Genomic DNA, 19491 nt, shown 5'->3' on the forward strand with positions numbered 1-19491 from the left:
CACAAAGCACAGAAAGAGAAGTCACTCCCAGGAAAACAGCAGGCCCCAGCAGTCATTTTACACACTATATACCCAAAGGAGAAAACAGCTTTGTGTTTCAACCTGCATGGGTCTGTGTTGTGGCAAGTTAGGGCCAGAGATAGCCAGAAATGCAAAAATGCAGTCGACGGTTTTGTGCTGATAATGGAACTTCAAAGCAAGGAAGAAAATGAACATAATTTTCTTGTGCTTCAGTGCATTCTGCAAAAGGAAAATAAAAACTATCTCACCAGGCTTGTAATGAAGATTAATACAGTTAATAATTGTAAAGTGCTTAAAACAGAGCCTGGTACATAGAAAGCTTAATGTGTTTTTAAATACTAAAAACAGTTTTGTTTTGTTTTTTAAGCACCAATACAAAAAAACGGACAATGACCTGAAAACAGGTTACATACTGGAATGGGAATCACGATTAGCAAACCATTCACATCCAGAGGAAGAAAGAAAGTGAGAGTACACCAATGCAAGCACTCACCTTCACACAATCTTAGCCAGCAGACCACTCACCAGGCCACACCCTCTAGCAGTTTACCAACTAAAACCAAGTTACCTACCCAATAATACCTGTAGGCATCCTATCTGAACCCCCTTAGCCTGCAGACCTTGAGAATCTTGGCTGCCCTCCTTTCTGCCATTCACCCCCTCTGGTCTTCTGACTTTGTAGCCTACTCTTTAAACCACCGCTTTAGGCTGGTATCTTCAATTCCCACCCTCACTAACCTTCCGATGCATCTACCTGGGCAAAAAGCCCAAGTGAGCTGGCACAGAAGCTCTTGAGCTAATCACACACGTGGACTGACTTCACCTCCCATCTTCCCACCACACCCTACACCCCTGTCTCCAAACCTCAACCTGCTGAAATCTGGGCAGTGCTCTCAGCGCTCCAAATTCCTCTCTACAAGGGCATTATCAATAGCTTTCAGTCTTAATCTTGATCTCTTGGCAACACTGAATATCACTTAACACTCCTTCTTCCTTTTTAAAAACTATCTTGTGTTTTTCTCTTTATCATTCTCCTTGTATCTTTTTCCCCCTAATTGGGTAAGTATTTATCTACATGTCAGTCTCTTCTTGCTTCCCACTCCACAGGCACTTTCCAGAGCATAACGGCTTCAAGCATCATCTGCACACTGAAGAATCATCAATCTCTCTCCTCCTAGGCTCTCTCTCCTGACCTCAGATACAAATAACTAATTGCCTTTTTGTATACATTTAAAGAGGTACCCTCAAATTCAGTAGGATTTTAACTGAATGAATCATCCCCGCAACCTGCTCCTCATTGTGAATTTTACACACAGAGCGAATTGCATCACCCTGTACCCTAGTGCTCAGACCAGAAACCTGGACATCCTCCTTGTCTCTGCCCGCTCCCTTACCTTTATACGAGCCACCAAATCCCCAAGGCTTCTCACGTCTACCCTCTGAGGCAGTGCTTCTTAAAGTGTGGTCCCCGGACCAGACCGGCATCATGGGCATCACCTGGGAAGTTGTTAGAACTGCAGCCGGCATCATGGGCATCACCTGGGAAGTTGTTAGAAATGCAAATGCTCTGATCCTAACTCAGACCAGCTGAGTCAGACACTCGGGGGTGGGGCCAGCAAATTGTGTTTAACAAGCCCGTCTGACTCTTAGAGTTTGAGATTAGTAGAAGTAACAATATTAATCCAAGTATAATTAGAATCTGCCTTTTTTTAGTCCCAAATTTCTTTCCCAAATATAAATAAGATGATTTTATTAATTAACTATTATGGTATTATGAAAAGAAAATTAAGATGTATGATTTGTTAAAGGAAAAGCTCTGATTCTTGCACTAGCACAACTCCCTGGATACTTGGAAGTCTTTTAAAAGGGGGAAAAAATTGTGTGACCGTATGTGATTTTTCGTTTGTTTGTTTGTTTTGAGACAGAGTCTCGCTCTCTTGCCCAGGCTGAAGTGCAGTGACACAATCTTGGCTCACTGCAACCGCCAGCTCCCGGGTTCAAGCGATTCTCTGGCCTCAGCCTCCCAAGTAGCTGGGACTACAGGCATGCGTCACCATGCCTGACTAATTTTTGTATTTTTTTTTTTTTTTTTAGTAGAGATGGTGTTTCACCAGTTGGGCCAGACTGGTCTTAAACTGCTGACCTCAAGTGATCTGCCTGCCTCAGCCTCCCAAAGTGCTGGGATTACAGCCATGAGCCACCGTGCCCCGCCCACACGTAATACTTTTTAAAAATAAAAGGACTTTCTACTACCTAACTCCTTCATAGCTTCTTGAAGGCATTCTGTCTCTCCTGGATTGCTGCAACGGTTTCCTCAGAGTCTTCCAGCATCCCAACCGCAAACACAGCACACCTCTCCGTCCACACTCCTCTAACACCCAGAATGCTCCCTCTAAAACATGCAACTGACCACATTACACTCCTCCACCGAACGCCCTCCAGCGGCTCCCCGAGATAGGGTTCACTTCTTAAACGCTTCTTCCAGAAGTCTTCACAAATGCCTCTGGGTCCCAGGCAGCATTTCTCTTTTCTTTTTTCTTCCCTTTCGTTATTTATTTATTTATTTACTTATTTATTTATTTATTTATTTATTTATTTATTTATTTATTTATTTTGAGATGGAGTCTTGCTCTGTCGCCCAGGCTGGAGTGCACTGGTACAATCTCAGCTCACTGCAACCTCTGCCTCCCGGATTCAAGCTATTCTGCCTCAGTGCACACAACTGCACCCAGCTAATGTTTGTATTTTTAGTAGAGACAAGGTTTCACCATGTTGGCCAGGCTTGTCTCAAACTCCTGACCTCAAGTGATCCGCCCCTTGGCCTCCCGAAGTGTTGGGATTACAGGTGTGAGCTACCGCCCCTGGCCACAGCACCCTTTGTTAAGACGCTTCTTCTGGCCCTCCTCCTCTACACTGGGCCCCCAGGTTCTGGACATACTTGACCACTCAACACCTCAAAACTCCTCTATCACCCTTTATCAACTACTGTACCGCTTGCTGTGTCTGTTCACCCAGTAGCCCCTTTCCATAGTCAGCTACACAAGAACAAGAAAAGGCTCTATATTTTTCATAGAAAAATTCCATAAATATTGTGTGACTGGCTGGTGACCACACATGGTTAGAGACAGAAAGAAAAGCTCACAGAATAAATTCACTATCTATATATTACATGAGTATACAGCAGGGGCTAGCCAACCTCAGTCTGCCAGCCAAACGTGGCCAGCTGCTCCATTTTGTAATACAAAGTTGTATTAGGAAACACAGCCTTGCTTATTCGTGGCATATTGTCCGTGGCTGCTTTTATACCACAACAGTGCAGTTGAGTAGTTGTGTCAGGTACTGTAAAATATTTACTAAAGCCTAAAATATTTTCTATCTGGCCCTTTACAGAAAAACTTGCCAACCCCGATCTAGACAATAAAGGTAATAACAGGAGAATAAATCTTTCAGATTTCCAAAGTCCAGTACAAATTGAGAGGATCTAAAATAAAACAAAACACAAAACAAAACAAAAAAAACTCCTTAAGCTCCTGAATTAAGTGATGTTTTCTCAGTACAGGATCCCTTCACTTTGCCATAGAGTCCCATTTTTTTTTTTTTTTTTTTTTTTTTTGAGATAGAGTCTCGCTCTACAGTGTCCACCTCTTGGATTCAAGCGATTCTCCTACCTCAGCCTCCCTAGTAGCTAGGATTAGAGGCGCCCACACCATGCCCAGCTAATGTTTATATTTTTAGTAGAGACAGGGTTTCACCATGTTGGTCAGGCTGATCTCAAACTCCTAACCTCAAGCTCCATCTGCCTCGGCCTCCCAAAGTGCTGGGATTACAGGCGTGAGCCACCGCACGGGGCCGGATTCCCAATTTTATATTCCTTCTGGCTCTTGAGAAAAGGAAAAGGAGGTCAGAAGAAATACAAGTCACATCAATAGAACTAATTAATATTCAGTGCATCTACAGGAGAAGGATAAGACAAGAAAATCATGACAGAAAAGTTGAGCTGAGTCACCCTTTTTAATAAAAGTCCATCATACAAATTCAAAATGAATTCTGAGTCACCCAACACTGTTTGCCAAACTGGTGATTAAAAAAAAAAAAAAAAAAAGGACCAGTTGTGAAAGTCAAAATGGATATGTAAAACAGCATAATCCTCTTAAAGGAGGAAAAACCACTCATGAAGAAAGTATGTCATTGTCTTAAAAAGCGTGATTGCCATGCGTGTGTTTTCTAAAAATCTATTTTTCTAAGTTTCAACTACCTTTACTGTTGGGAGGCATGCTAAAATCCAGGAAACTACTGACTGGCAGCATTTCCTCTGAGCTCAGAAAACTTCAAGGTGGGGAGAATAACAATAATTATCATTACTACTTTTGCAACAATGTGCTTGAATTGAGCATTACAGGGAAAAAACATCACCCGTTTTGCCCTCTGAAATAAGATACATAAATGGCAACACATATTAGCAATTTATTAAATTATGTATCGGATCAGAAAAATAAAATAATCTCAAAATAGGCTTAAACATAATAATCTCCAACCACACCTAAAAATACATATGCTTAAACGCATATGTATAAAAACTTGGATACTGATTACTACAGGATCCAGTCATACAAACATTCACTGAGTAGTAACTGGGGACAAATTACCATAAATTGATTTAAAAAAAAAAAAAGGAAAAGAAACATGGCCAGGCACAATAGCTCACACCTGTAAACCAAGCACTTTGGGAGGCCAGGGTGGGCAGATCACCTGAGGTCAGGAGTTCAAGGCCCTCTGGCCAACATGGTAAAACCCCGTCTCTACCAAAAATACAAAAATTAGCTGTGCATGGTGGCATGCACCTGTAGTCCCAGCTACTCGGAAGGCTGAGGCATGAGAATCGCTTGAACCCAGGAGGCGGAGGCTGCAGTGAGCCGAGATCGCACCACTGCACTCCAACTGGGTGACAGGGTGAGACTCCATCTCAAAAAAAAAAAAAAAAAAAAAAGAAGAAGAAAAGAAAAGAAAAGAAGCATGACAAAGTTCTTTCTAAAATGATAGAGTCCAGATAATTAACAATTTTTAAAATATATGTTAAAAGCCTTCTACTTTACACTGAACTATCTGACTACAAACACAGGGGACATAATTTGAGGGGACACAATTTGACCCACTATACAATCAATATTGTGGTAAAGAAAAGTTACCCATCCAAGGCAATTTTTTTCAAACCATATATCAAGTGCATAGCCTGCAAAGAAAGAAATCAAGTAGGAACTTCTTGATACATATCCACTTACTATATTCTTTATGAAATAAATCAACTTTGTAACTAAAAAGTAATATTGGATTGGAAAGTCTCCCTTAGAGAAAACTTAGTAAGCAGATTTCTTCCTGTTTATATGTATTGACTGGTCCCATCAATGATTTTATCCCACAAGAAATTATCCAATCAAGAAAATAAAACGAACTCTTTGAAAGAGAAGAGCAATGTTATGTAGCAAAACAATCTCCAGCCCTCTCTGGTTCCTCCCTGTCTTAGGAATTCTAGATGAAATGGAGGTTCCTACTCTTTGGTGAGGTGCTAGGGAAAGCAAAACGCTTCGTTCTTTCATGCCACATTGTCTGTCAAGTATGCCAGACACTTGCACACATACACACAGAGAGCTAAATAAGTACCTCATATGTCAATATTTGAGTGTAATACTTCTACAGACTGACCTAGGGAAAGCACGGAGTCACTACGGAATGGTCATGAACAGAACACCAAGTGGGCACGACAGATTTCCCTTCACAATTTGCAGTTACCTCCCCATAGCTTTCCCTACTCTTTCCATTTCCCTTTCACTCATCCAGAAAGATATGGGGGCATGAGGGTTGGTGAAGGAATGTGGTAACTACAGCAGTAAAATTAAGTAAAATGAATTAAGAAAGGAGGATGGCAATAAGCCCAGAAGCAGAGATCCAATACAGAGTCAACTCCCAGACTAATTCCAGAACAGACCCATATCCCATCCCTTCTCCCATCTTCTCCCTCTCCAAGTGTTTTCTTTTCTCTCTCTCTCTTTTTTTTCTTTTTTGTTTTGTTTTGTTGCTATTGTTACTGTTTTTTGTTTCTTGGTGAGACAGGCTCTCACTCTATTGCCCAGGCTGAAGTGCAGTAGTGCAATCACAGTTCATTGCAGCCTCAACCTCCCAGGCTCAAGCGATCCTCCCACCTCAGCCTCTCCAACAGCTGGGACTACAGGTGTGCACCACCACACCTGGCTAAGTTTTTTAATTTTTTGTAAAGACAGAATCTCTCTATGTGGCCCAGGCTGGTCTCATACTCCTATGCTCAAGCGATCCTCCTGCCTCAGCCTCCCAAAGTGCTGGGATTACAGGTGTGAGTCACCGCACCCAGCCCAAGTGTTTTCAAGATTATCAAATATAGGCAACCTTTGATCATTCAAGACAATTCACTGAATAGATTCTCCAGTTCCTCCTCACTGCAGTCATCATAGCTTTCGTACGGCTCTCTTCTTTACAAAATCAAGGCATATTTATTAAACAGTTATGCCTGATTCTGTAACAAGAACTTGAAGGGCAATAATATTAAATACCAACCACTAATAATTACCTAGCATTTGTGATGTGCTAGACATTGTGCTAAATGCCTTATAAATTAATCTCATTTAATCTTCAAAACAACTCCAGGGATTATTAGACATGAAAAATTTTAATGAGACCTTGGGTAAATGTTTTCACCTCTTAAGTAGGTGGAGGAGATGGGATAAGAATCGAGTCCAGGACTAGAGTCCACTCCTAACTACTCTGGGGAGATCTGTCAGGTAAACACAAGGACACAGCATTACATTGTTCAAGAAACCTTCACACAATATTTAATTTGCATTCAGGCATTACAGGGTAAATAGCCAATTATAATATGTGCAACATATCCTTTCAGAGAGAAAATGCAGACTGAGATGGCTAAAGAAGATGTCTGGGAGGGAATGGCATCTAACTCTGAATAGCATCCTATGAGAAAGAGTGGAGCCTAACTGGGAAATAATAGTGAAGAGCAGAAGTAGTGGTGTCCACAGAGCCCCAGAAGTGACAGAAAACATGGACAATTAGTAAAATCAACAACACTTCAGTGTGGCGAAAGAGTTTGGAAAGGAAAGTGGGTCAGGAGTGGTAGAAGTGGGAAAGTTTTGAAAGGCAGAAGGAAGACCACGGAGATCCAAAGAAGCTGGAGTTTATTCTGACAGAGAAACAATTAAAATGACATGGCCAGGTGTGGTGTCTTGTGCCTGTAATCCCATCCCTTTGGGAGGCCAAGGCAGTAGGCTCACTTGAGCCCAGGAGATCAAGACCAGCCTTGGCCACCTAAGGAGACCCCGTCTCTATTAAAAAAAAAAAAAAAAAAAAAAATTAAAAACTAGCTGGTCATGGTGGCATGTGCCTGTAATCCCAGCTATTTGGGAGGCTGAGGTGGGAGGAACGCTTGAGCCCAGGAGGTTAAGGCAGGCAGTGAGCTGTGATCACCCAACTGCACTCCGGCCTGTCTCAAAAAATAAAGTAAAACAACATGATCAGACATATATCACTAGATTTCTCACCCTTGGCACTACTGACATTTTGCACTGGGTAATTCTTTGTTGGGGGAAAGGGGGAGATGTCTTGTGCATTTGGAATGCTTGGCAGTGCCCCAGTCTCTACCCGCTAGAAGCCAGTTGCACCCCTCTCCCCACTGTGACAACCCCAAATGTCTTTGGACATTGTCAAACGTCCTCTATAGGGCAAAATAACCCTGGATTGAGAACCACTAGACAAGACTGAGGAGACTGGACTGGAAACCAGTAACAGGCAAACCCAAGAAGCTCATGAAAAGGCCAATGTGATCACTGAAGCCAAGTGATGACGGAACCTGAAAGGTGATTTCCCAATCCTCCCTCATACCGCGACCTTCTCATCTAGCCCTCCATAATCAGCTAGAGAGGATTCCATGTCCATTCTGAGCATAACCCACTCCACTTCTGAAGCCCGTATCATCTCATCTACCCCTCTTCATCACAGACCCTGACAAACCTCCTTGGTATAGCCTTCACATGTCAAGGACTTTACCACGTGGTCCTCTCTCTGCTTCTCAAGGCTGACTCTTCCACATTCTATGGGACATTAAGTCCCAAACAACACCCTGAACTTCTCAATTCTAATCACAACGGGCCTACCTCTCCACCATGGACTGGTCTTTGAAATGCGAAGATCACCTCCACCTCTTAAGTCTTAAACACCAATATCCTTCCCTCTGGCCACAACCACCAACGAATTCATTCTCTCTATATTCTCACTACATCTAATTATTCTCCACTGTCCTTAAGAACTTTAATCTTTTGATTGGTCAACATTCTCTTCTCTTAATTTGTGAGATTTATTTGCTCATGATTTTACCATATAACCTATGGTCTATGCCAGCAATATCAGTTCCCTTGCCCTCAAGGAATAGCCGCTGTAAAGTCCCAAATAGTCGCAAATTCTAGATGTCAAAAGAGAATGATTATTCTCTCTGAAACCTGTTTCCTCTTTAGTATGCTAACTCTTTAGTAGAGTATCCCAGAAATATGAACCAGAAACTCAAAGAAATCATCTACTCCACTGCCTCACATCCAATCAAATGGCAAGTCCTGTCAATTCTAAATCCTAAAGATTCCCTGTATCTGGCTCTTTCCAACCCCACAGCCTCTGTTTCAGTTTAGACACTCTTCTGATCACCCAGATGCTAATTTTAGTTTTCTTCAATCCATTCTCCATCCTGCCACCAGAGTGATATTTTATAAATGCCAATCTGTTTATGGCTTAACTACTCAAAATTATTCAAAAGCACGCCCAGGTTGTCTTTGTTTACATTCCTGGTCTCCTTTCTATTCATCATTCTCCCAATTTACACTCCAGAAACACTTAGGAACTGTGCTCACATGTACCCCCATGCCTTTCTAAGTACTGCCCAGTATACAGACTTATTTTTTTTTTTTGAGACAGAGTCTCGCTCTGTTGCCCAGGCTGGGGTGCAATGGTGTGATCTTGGCTCACTGCAACCTCCGCTTCCTGGGTTCAAGCGATTCTCCTGCCTCAGCCTCCTGAGTAGCTGGGATTACAGGCATGTGCCAAGACACCAGCTAATTTTGTATGTTTAGAAGAGGCAGGGTTTCACCATGTTGGTCAGGCTGGTCTCAAACTCCTGACCTCAGGTGATCCACCCGCCTCGGCCTCCCAAAGTGCTGGGAATACAGGCGTGAGCCACCGCACCCGGCCTACGGACTTCTTTCATGGCTGCTCCCTGCAGCTAACTCCTACTCATTCCTCAAGTCTTGCCCCAGCTATTATCTCCTGAGTTACCAAGGAGACCCAGTTACAAACCTTCCCCTTTGGTCCCTGTACTATAAATATCTCCACCTAGAGCCTAAACATGATTATGACCTGTGGTGACAGCCAAAGGGCGTTGAACACTTACTATGTGCCTGTAGTGTGCAAAATGCTTTATTCATATTCATACTTTCCTCTCACTCAGCAACTACTATATTTATTCCTCATTTTACCCAAGAAGAAGCAAACTTTGAGAAATCCAGGCATTTACCTAAGTTTGCACCATAGTTGAGAAATCCCAGACACTTTGACTATGGAGCCCACTTCATCCAATAAGCTCCAATAATTCATTTCCATGTGTTTATTTATTTAAAGTGGACCGTAAGCCAGTTCAGGATAGAAGCTTTCTTTTCATCTTTGTGTTCCCAGAAACAGGGCAGGGGGTTGGGGTGTAGGTGTCAGAAGGGAAAGGAGGAGCTGAGAAAAACAAGTGGAAATCATTATTAAATATGAAGAACCCAATCTAAATTAGAAGACAAAGAAATTAAGAATTCCATGAAATGGCAAGAATGAGCTGAAAAATAAAAAGTACTGAGAATACAGGGGGAAAAGTTATGTTTCTTCACCCAAAAAAGAAAATAAGAGGCAGTCAAAAACTTCATCGTGCTGGATGGGAGTTCCCTGTATAAGAAAAGGATAAACCAAATGTAAACTAAACTAAATATGGGATACTTTTGAGCAAGTGATTGTTTACTAAAAACATAGACTTCAGCCAGGTGCGGTGGCTCATGCCTGTAATCCCAGCATTTTGGAAGGCCAAGGCAGGTGGATCTCTTGGGGTCACGAGTAAGAGACCAGCCTGGCCAACATGGTGAAACCCTGTTTCTACTAAAAATACAAAAAATTAGCCGGGCGTGGTAGTATCCGCCTGTAATCCCAGCTACTCAGTAGGGTGAGGCAGGAGAATTGCTTGAACCCAGGAGGCGAAGGTTTCAGGGAGCCGAGATGGCGCAATTGCACTGCAGCCTGGGTGAGTGAGTGAGACTCTGTCTCAAAAATAAATAAATAAATAAATAAACACAACAATCTTTTGAACTGGACCCAGGGAAATCCTTGTTCAAATGGTCTGGGGGGTGTGATATTGGAATACTGAAAAGGAAACAAAATCAGAATATGCTATCTGCCTCTGCAGTGCAACAGTTACATAGCATCCATATGTCTTCCAACTTATAGATAAACTATTAAGCTTAAAAGTATACCCTAAACATAAAAGTGTATCTGGTAGAAGCTGGGAGGTAGACAGGGCTCAGACTAAATGAAGGCGAAAGTGGAGACACGAATAGTGTGACTATTACATGGTGGGTGGGGTGGCAAGAGATACGATCTGAATTTGATGAAACAATGGCAAAAATCATAAGCGTATTATTTAAAATTCAAAGAAGTGTTATGAAAGAGAAACTTGAAATAGCAATATTAATTATATTAGAAGGAAGAGGGAGAGACAAGCAGCTACATTCTCACTGGTGACCGCCAGAAGGCAAGAGCAATGTCAATAACGGTGGCTAGGGCATGTTGTCCCACATCTATAATCCCAGCACTTTGGGAGGCTAAGGTGGGTGGATCACTTGAGGCCAGGAGTTCAAGACCACCTTGGGCAATGTGGCCAAACCCGATCCCTACTAAAAATACAAAAATTAGCTGGCCATGGTGCCATGTGCCTGTAGTCCCAGCCACTCAGGAGGCTGAGGCAGGAGAATCGCATGAACCTGGGAGGCAGAGGTTGCAGTGAGCCGAGATCATGCCCCTGTACTCCAGCCTGGGTGAGAGACTCCATCTCAAAAACAAAACAAAAAAAAGGCATCAGCAGGCATTAACATACAGCAAGTCCACACAGCTTATGTAAATTTTGGTAAACAAAATCATCAGGTAAAATAATTGTTAAAGTTGGTCTGAAAAAATTAAGTATCATTTTAATACCACCTTTAAAATACAAACAACTTTGAGAGTTGATACAGTATACAATGTTTCAAAAATAAATATACAGCAAAAAATATATATGTGTGTACATTCTCTTAGAGCTGAAAGACGTGGCAAGGCTTTTGTTGCTTCTCAGGAAAAGATCTGTGTGGGCTTGGCTAAATAGCATCAAAATGTTTTTCCTGCTCTAGAAAAAAAAAAAATGAATTCAAGGCCAGGCTAGGTGGCTTACACCTATAATCTCCGCACTTTGGAAGGCCAAGATAGGTGGATCACCTGAGGTCAGGAGTTCAAGACCAGCCTGGCCAACATGGTGAAACCCTGTCTCTACTAAAAATACAAAAATTAGCTGGGTGTGGTGGCGCATGCCTATAATCCCAGCTACTCAGGAGGCTGAGGTAGGAGAATCCCTTGAAGCCAAGAGGCGGAGGTTGCAGTAAGCCAAGATCGTGCCACTATACTCCAGTCTGGGCAGCAGGGTGAGACCCTATCTCAAGAAAGAAAAAAATAATAATGATTTCAAATGCAAATAATAATTTGTTTGTCCACTTAAGTCTTCTTTTTGACTATGGTGACAACGAGTAGAATGTATTTCATTAGTTTTCTAGGACTCGTTGCTGTTGGTTTTGATTAATTACTTCATCTTTCAACAGGTTCAAAAATCTTGTTTCTTGGGTTTCTTTGTAACCCGAATTTTTATGTCTTCCTTGTCTTTAATTTTAGCTTCGCTCACACATTCATCCAAACCGATGTCCATTTACATACATATCAAAGAGCTCTTGCCCATCTGGTGAGCATGGGATCACCACATGTTTGGCAAAATCAGCAGATCTGCCAACCCCAAACAAGTCCAGCAACCAAAAACATGCATCCAGAAATATCCTGCTAGGCAGACGTTTACACATAAGCTCATGAAGGATTAAGTAGATTTAGAACCACCTACACCTGCAAAAATGCTTGGGTCAAGTAAACTTGCTTAACTCTTGGTGATGTAAGCGGATCATATAATATCTGCCACAGTTAGGATTAAAGAAATCCTAGAAGAGCTTGTTAATGAATAATCAACAATTATGTAAGATAAGTGTGGTTGGCTGGAAAATACGCATATGACCCAGAAAAAGGGATGCCATTTTGAAAAAGGCATGAGAGAGATGACTAAAATAGGTTCCAAATAAACAAAGAAGCCTAGCCTCAGACCACTGAAATATACCATGATCTATAAGTCAACAATACAATCTGCCAAGTAGCAAGCATTAGTATTAGCCCTGTTTTCTCTTGCTAGCAGTTCTATCCTTACGTCCTCCTCCCAAAATGGAGCTGTCTTCTCTACCTCATGAATTGCATAACCATCCACCCAGCTACTTCAAACCAAGAAGTCATCCTTGATTTCCTTGTGTTCTCTTGCTGCCATGTCTACCCCACCAAAAGTCCCATCAGCCATACCTTCAGAATCCACACCAACCTACTAACTGGTCTTCATCTCCCCTGTCACCATCCTGCCCCAAGCTACTGCCACCATCTAGAACTAAACTACTGCGATATCCCACCTGCCTTCCTGCTTCTACTTCTGCGCCTGCCTACACTCAAACATTCAAAGAGCAGGCTTGGGGGCGGGCATGGTGGCTCACGCCTATAATCCTAGCACTTTGGGAGGCCGAGGCAGGAGGACTGCTTGACCCCAGGAGTTCAAGACCAACTTGGGACAACACAGTGAGACCCTGTCTATAACAACAACTTAAAAAATTAGCTGGGCACAGTGGCTCATGCCTGTAGTCCCAGCTACTCGGAAGGGTGAGGTGGAAGGATCGCTTGAGCCCAGGAGGTCAAGACTGCAGTGAGCTGTGATTGCACTACTGCTCTCCAACCTGGGCAACAGAGTGAGACCCTGTCTCAAAAACAACCACCACCACAACAAACAAACCAAGACCAGCCCAGGTGATCCACAAAAGAATATTATAAGACAAATATGTTCTTCCCCTGCATAAAGCCTCCCAAAACCTCCCATTAAAAAAAAAAAAAAAGGCCAAGTGTGGTGGCTCGCGCCTGTAATTCTAGCACTTTGGGAGGCCGAGGTGGCAGATCACTTGAGGTCAGGAGTTCAAAACCAGCCTGGCCAACATGGCGAAACCCTGTCTCTACTAAAAATACTAAAATTAGCCAGAAATTGCTTGAACCCAGGAGGCAGAGGATGCAGTGAGCCAAGGTCATGCCTCTGATCGTGCATGGGCAATACAGCAAGACTCCGTCTCAAAAAAAAAAAAGCCACATTCCTTCCATGGCTTTTCAGACCCTACCTATGCTATGGCCTGAGCCCTTGCTATCCTCATCTCTTGAAGCTCCAGCTTTCTCTGAGTCATGCTTGTGCTCTTCCAATGATGCCCTTTGGACTTGCCCTGGGAGCTGCCTGGAATGGCCTTCCCACAGACCTCATCTCACAGGGCTCCCCTCTGCACTCATCCTACCCCATGCCTTTCACTCCATCCTGTTAGTCCTGTTTTCCTTCATATCACTTATTAGAATCTAAGAGCAATTCATTAGCCTGTGCATTTTTACAAAATCTGTCTCCCTCCCTTTTGACTAGGTCACACATTTCAACAGAACACATTCTCCTGCTCACTAACACATCCCCAGAGACTACAACACTACCCGGCTTCTAGAACGAATATATTTGGTAAAAATCTGTGAATGAATTAACAGGATCACTCAAAGCCATCTTTGTCTTTTAAAGTTCTTGACATCTTAGTCATGTTAAAAGGTAAGACAAAATGTGCAATTGTTTTTCATACTTTCTACAGCACTCGATAAAGCAAAATGTTAGGCCCTAAAACTGTATAAAATAACATAAAACAAAATCAGAAGGGTTGAGTCAAGTAGGCTAATACATAAACTGCATCAGTGAAGAGCCTCAAACTGAAGATATTTATTGCTGTAATTGCAGAGGTAAGTGCAGAGATGAGAAGGGAGAGGAGTGGGAGGTGGGAGACAGGATCCCATTAGGGAAGGGAACAAAGTTGGGGGGGTGGGGAGGTAGGAAGGGTGCCAGTTATGACCTTATTCCCACAGCATGTTCTGTCTCGAAGGGCAACTGATCTCAAGAGGATTGTTAGTTAGAAATGTTCCCAACAGCTATTTTCTGGAAATCAGCAGAGAGACTAATTATCGGAAATTTCTCTCCCCATAGATAAGCACATTTTTCCCCATCCCTCATTGACACCCCAGTCCTCAGAACCCCCTGTATCATTATATCGTCACCCTCTCCGGGTTTTCAAGAAACTCCTTGACTACACATCCAATAAACGCATAGTTCTGTTGCTGAGCTGCTATTTAAGTATAGGGCATAACATTTCATACAAGAGTATCTTCAGTTTTTTTCTTTGTTTTGTGTTCATTTTGAAGGGGGAGTAGAGAGGTCGTACAGAGCCAGTGAATAAAGGAAGACAAAATGCAATCCCATCAAGTTGAAGGAAAGAAATTCCCGATTCTGAGGAAAGCCTTCACACAACATCAAGGCACTGTATTCCTTTGTTGTTTGTTTTCCACACTCGATGCCACACCCAGCTGCCCTCCAAAATAAGATGACGGGGAAGAGTTACTAGTCTCTAACACAAGGATAGAGTGAGGTGAGTATAAGAAACAACCAGGTTAGTCGATTAAAAAAAAATAAAGAGAGAGAGAAAGAAACAGGATTACCCTTTCTTTTCTGTTTATCCAATTCTACATTCATTGACTGGCAAGACTGTTCACTTCTGGGATTTAAGGGAGGAAAATGTCGTTAACTTGGGAACAGTTTGAATCAAAAAGCAAGTGCTAGACATGGCTAGTGTTTGCCTTTGCCTGCACTATACTAATTATAGTTCCAACTTGCCAAATCAATATATCTTCTAGAACTGAGTTCGATAATATTTAACACACCATCATTCTAGCATTCTGCCTCTACAATAACACAGACCTCTCATAGAAGAGAAGGGAGGAAAACATTTAAATTACACAAATTTTCCCCATAAGAGAAAAAGATCTACCTAGTAGTGATTAGCTGCAATGTCATTTTAAAAAATTGCAGCAGGAAAAATGTAAACAAATCTCAGGAAGGAAACTTGCCAAGTCACACACAGCACAACATGGGGAATTTTCTTTCAAATGGGAAGCATGAAGAATCAAGAAGATCTCTAAATATTTTGTGTGATTTATTTCCCTAATGCTAAAGGAAGATTGAGGAAGACTGCAGGCTGTAATGGGTAAAGAAGAGGAAGCAAAGTGAACAGATACAGACACTTCATTATTTATTATCGTATCTTGACCTTAGCCAGGGCTCATTTTCATTGTCTTTAAAACTCATCATTATTTCATTCCTATATATTGAAGAAGGCTAAGAGAGCACAGTTGGCAGTAATAAAACAAAGTAAATAACCCATATGATGAAAAACCACAGCCGGGCGCAGTGGCTCATGCCTGTAATCCCAGCAGTTTGGGAGGCTGAGGAGGGTGGATCACGAGGTCAGGAGTTCGAGAACAGCCTGACCAACATAGTGAAACCCCATCTCTACTAAAAATACAAAAATTAGCCGGGCATGGTGGTGCGCATCTGTAATCCCAGCTACTTGGGAGGCTAAGGCAGGAGAATTGCTTGAACTTGGGAGGCAGAGGTTGCAGTGAGCCAAGATAGCGCCGCTGCATTCCAGCTTGGGCAACAAAGTGAGACTCCATCTCAAAAAAAAAAAAAAAAAAAAAGAGTAAAAGAAAAAGAAAAACCATTATCCTCAAATAAAAATCCTGGGCTCTGCACAAGTGGACCAATCTTTAATTTAGTTATGAGAATTTCACACATGAGAATTCTTCCACATCTGGGTTTTAGAGGTACTCATCCCAACCAATGCCACACATATACCACATACCTGAGAATGACTGGCAATACTCTGTCTCGACAATGAGAATCCAGCTGTGCTCATATTCGTTATGAACTGTGAATATGCCTGGTGAATTACTGTTCTACAGTATTAACTCTCTCGGTGAATGGGAGCTGGGGATGAAGCAGACGATGCTGCTTCATGTCCGGACTTCACACATACATGAGTTAGGAACGCACCAAAATAGCATTGTAGGGCCCATGGAAACCTCCAGCCCGCTGGGAGGAATAACTGTGCCCGGTGGAGCTGCTTCTGAAGGAATGCCTACGACCAGCAAAGTCATAAATACTGACTTACAGCCACTTTAGAATCATCGCTGATTCCAGAGTCTTGAAGCGTTTTTGTACCTCATGTTCACAGCGGCATTATTCACTCATTATGAGCCCATATTCATAGCAGCATTATAGCAAAAGGTGGAAACAAGCCAAGTGTCCATTGACAGATGAATGGATAAACAAAATGTGACATATACCTACAATGGAATATTATTCAGCCTTAAAAAGGAAGGGAATTCTGACACATGCTCCAACACGGATGAATCTCAAAGACATTAGGCTAAGTGAAATAAGCCAGCCACAAAAAGGACAAATACTGCATGATTCCACTTATATGAGCTACCTAGCGTAGTCAGATTCAGAGACAGAAGGAGAATGGTGGTCGCTAGGGGCTTGGGGACAGAGGAGAATGGGGAGTTATTGTTTAATGGGTACAGGGTTTATTTTGGATGATAAAAAAGAGTTCTAAAGATGGATGGTGGTGGTAGATGCACAACCACATCCATGTATTTGATGCCGCTAAACGGTACATTTAAAAATGGTTACAATGGTAAATTTTACGTTATCTGTATTTTACCGCAATTAAAAATAATTCAGAAATCACTTTTTAAAATCATCGCTGATTAAAGCAGGCTAGAGAACTCCTGAGTGACCATCTGTTAAGAAAAGGAGGTTTGGCAAATGTACTTAATACTCTAGTTTTTTTTTTTTTAGTGTACAAACAGACATACTGAGCTGTTGAGCAGCTAAGGAAAAAAAAATGCTTGCATCACATGTTGTTTTTAAATTATAGGGTGACTGGGCAGACACACATCGTAGTTGCTATTTCAACAGCAAATCTGCCTCACAGACAGAAGTGATTTCTCCTACTTACATCAAACGAAGCTGCATTGGTCTGGGCATTCTGATTACACGGTTCCCTGAAGCAATCACTAAAAGGAAGGAGAAGACCCATGGCAATGATCCGTGAGCAAAACTTCTCTGCTTCTTCTGGAGGCCCGTTCTCCTGCTGGCTGAACAGCTTCTCCAACAGTGTTCGCCCTGCAGATGAAACACAGTCATTAAGAGGGAGCACTGCCGATCACCTGGCTCTGAACTCACCAGGGGACAGCGGCTGGGTAAACACTGCCAGGGAGCAGCACCGTTTCCAAGGCTACTGATAGAAAGGAGCCTCTCAGGCTAGGAGAAAGCTCTGTAGTCTGAGGCCACAGTTGCCACATAAAAAACTACAGAACTGGTTTGCTCTCTCATCCCCCTAAATACCTCCTGCCTCAAAAGAGAACAGGCCAAGTTATGGGCTACACAGCTTCCATCTAAGATTCTTAATTCAGACAGGGTCTTGCTATGTTGCCCGGGCTGGCCTTGAACTCTTGGGCTCAAGCAATTCTCCCACCTAAGCCTCCTGAGTGGCTAGATTTATAGGTGTGAGCCACCACAACCAGCTGGGTTTTTTCTTTAATAGAGATGAGGTCTCACTATGTTGCCGAAGCTTACCTCAAACTCCTGGGCTCAAGCCATCCTCCTGCCTCAGCCTCCCAAGTAGCTAGAGCTACTGGCACACACCACCTCACTCAGCTCCCTTTTGGATTTAATTGGTAAATCCAATTTTGGATTTAAATTTGGATCCAAGGCCAGACACAGTGGCTCACACCTGTAATCCCAGCACTTAGGGAGGCCAAGGCGGGTGGATCATCTGAGGTTGGGAGTTCAAGACCAGCCTGGCCAACATGGCAAAACCCCATCTCTACTAAAAACACCAAAAAATAGCCAGGCGTGGTGGCAGGCGCCTGTAATCCCAGCTACTCGGGAGGCTGAGGCAGGAGAATCGCTTGAACCTGGGTGGCGGAGGTTGCAGTGAGCTGAGATCGCACTATTGCACTCTAGCCTGGGAAACAAGAGCGAAACTCCATCTCAAATACATAAATAAATAAATAACCAGGCATGGTGGCGGGTGTCTATAATCCCAGCTACTCAGGAAGCTGAGACAGGAGAATCGCTTGAAACCAGGAGGTAGAGATTGCAGTGAGCCAAGATCATGCCATTGCACTCCAGCCTGGGCAACAAGAGTGAACCTGTGTCTCAAAAACTAATTAATAAATAAATAAATAAATAAATAAATAAATAAATAAATATTGGATATAAAGGCTAAACCCCTTGAATTTAATTGCAGATGGCTCTCAAAGGAAGCAGTTCGTAACCCAACATGCCGCCATTTAGACTCAGAAATATCAGTGACTGACATTCACAGTGTCCATCATGACGGGGACAGAGAATGAAGAGACAAAGAGGCAGGAGGCAAAGGCACCAACCCACAAGAAGTGAAGAGAGCTGGCCAACAAAATAAAAATAAGTCACCCAGAAAAGGGATAAAAATTCACATTTCTCTCAGATGCTCCTCAGAAATATAACTCTAGCATAGGTCTGAACTTAAGGACGTTTTTTTTTTTTGTTTTTTGTTTTTTGTTTTTTTTTACTATTTCCCTAAAAAAAAGGCAAGAGAGGCATAATAAGAAGACACTGGGCCGGGTGCAGTGGCTCACACCTGTAATCCCAGCACTTTGGGAGGCCGAGGCAGGCAGATCACGAGGTCAGGAGATCGAGACCATCCTGGCTAACATGGTGAAACCCCGTCTCTACTAAAAATCAAAAAAAAAAAAAAAAAAAAAAAATTAGCCGGGCGTGGTGGCTGGCGCCTGTAGTCCCAGCTACTCGGGAGGCTGAGGCAAGAGAATCACTTGAACCCGGGAGGCGGAGCTTGCAGTGAGCCGAGATCGTGCCACTGCGCTCCAACCTGCTGACAGAGCGAGACTCTGTCTCAAAAATAAATAAATAAATAAGACACTGGCTGAGGATCCTAGAGGGCCCGGGTCCACTTACGCCACAGGTTCTCAATCTTGGCTAAAACTGAGGATCACCTGGGAGAACAGAATTGCTGGAAGCAGGGCTCAGGCATCAGTTTTCTACAGGTCGTCAGTTGGTTCTAATGTTAG

The 19491-nt window shown here is 42.7% G+C and overlaps 1 protein-coding gene across 3 annotated transcripts in view; it reads right to left on the reverse strand.

The window, feature by feature from the left end:
• FMN2 (formin 2) overlaps positions 1-19491 on the reverse strand; it is a 398539-nt gene that overhangs the window by 347898 nt on the left and 31150 nt on the right. For all 3 annotated transcript variants that reach the window (XR_012433817.1, XM_005539682.4, XM_065542730.2), the window contains exon 2: positions 17376-17542. Coding sequence is in view for 2 of the 3 variants with exons in the window: in XM_005539682.4 (XP_005539739.3) it covers positions 17376-17542 (167 nt within the window). In the remaining variant the exon portion in view is untranslated. The remainder of the gene's footprint in view (positions 1-17375; positions 17543-19491) is intronic.

This window comes from Macaca fascicularis, chromosome 1, assembly GCF_037993035.2.
Source record: "Macaca fascicularis isolate 582-1 chromosome 1, T2T-MFA8v1.1".
Classification (NCBI taxonomy): Eukaryota; Metazoa; Chordata; class Mammalia; order Primates; family Cercopithecidae; genus Macaca; species Macaca fascicularis.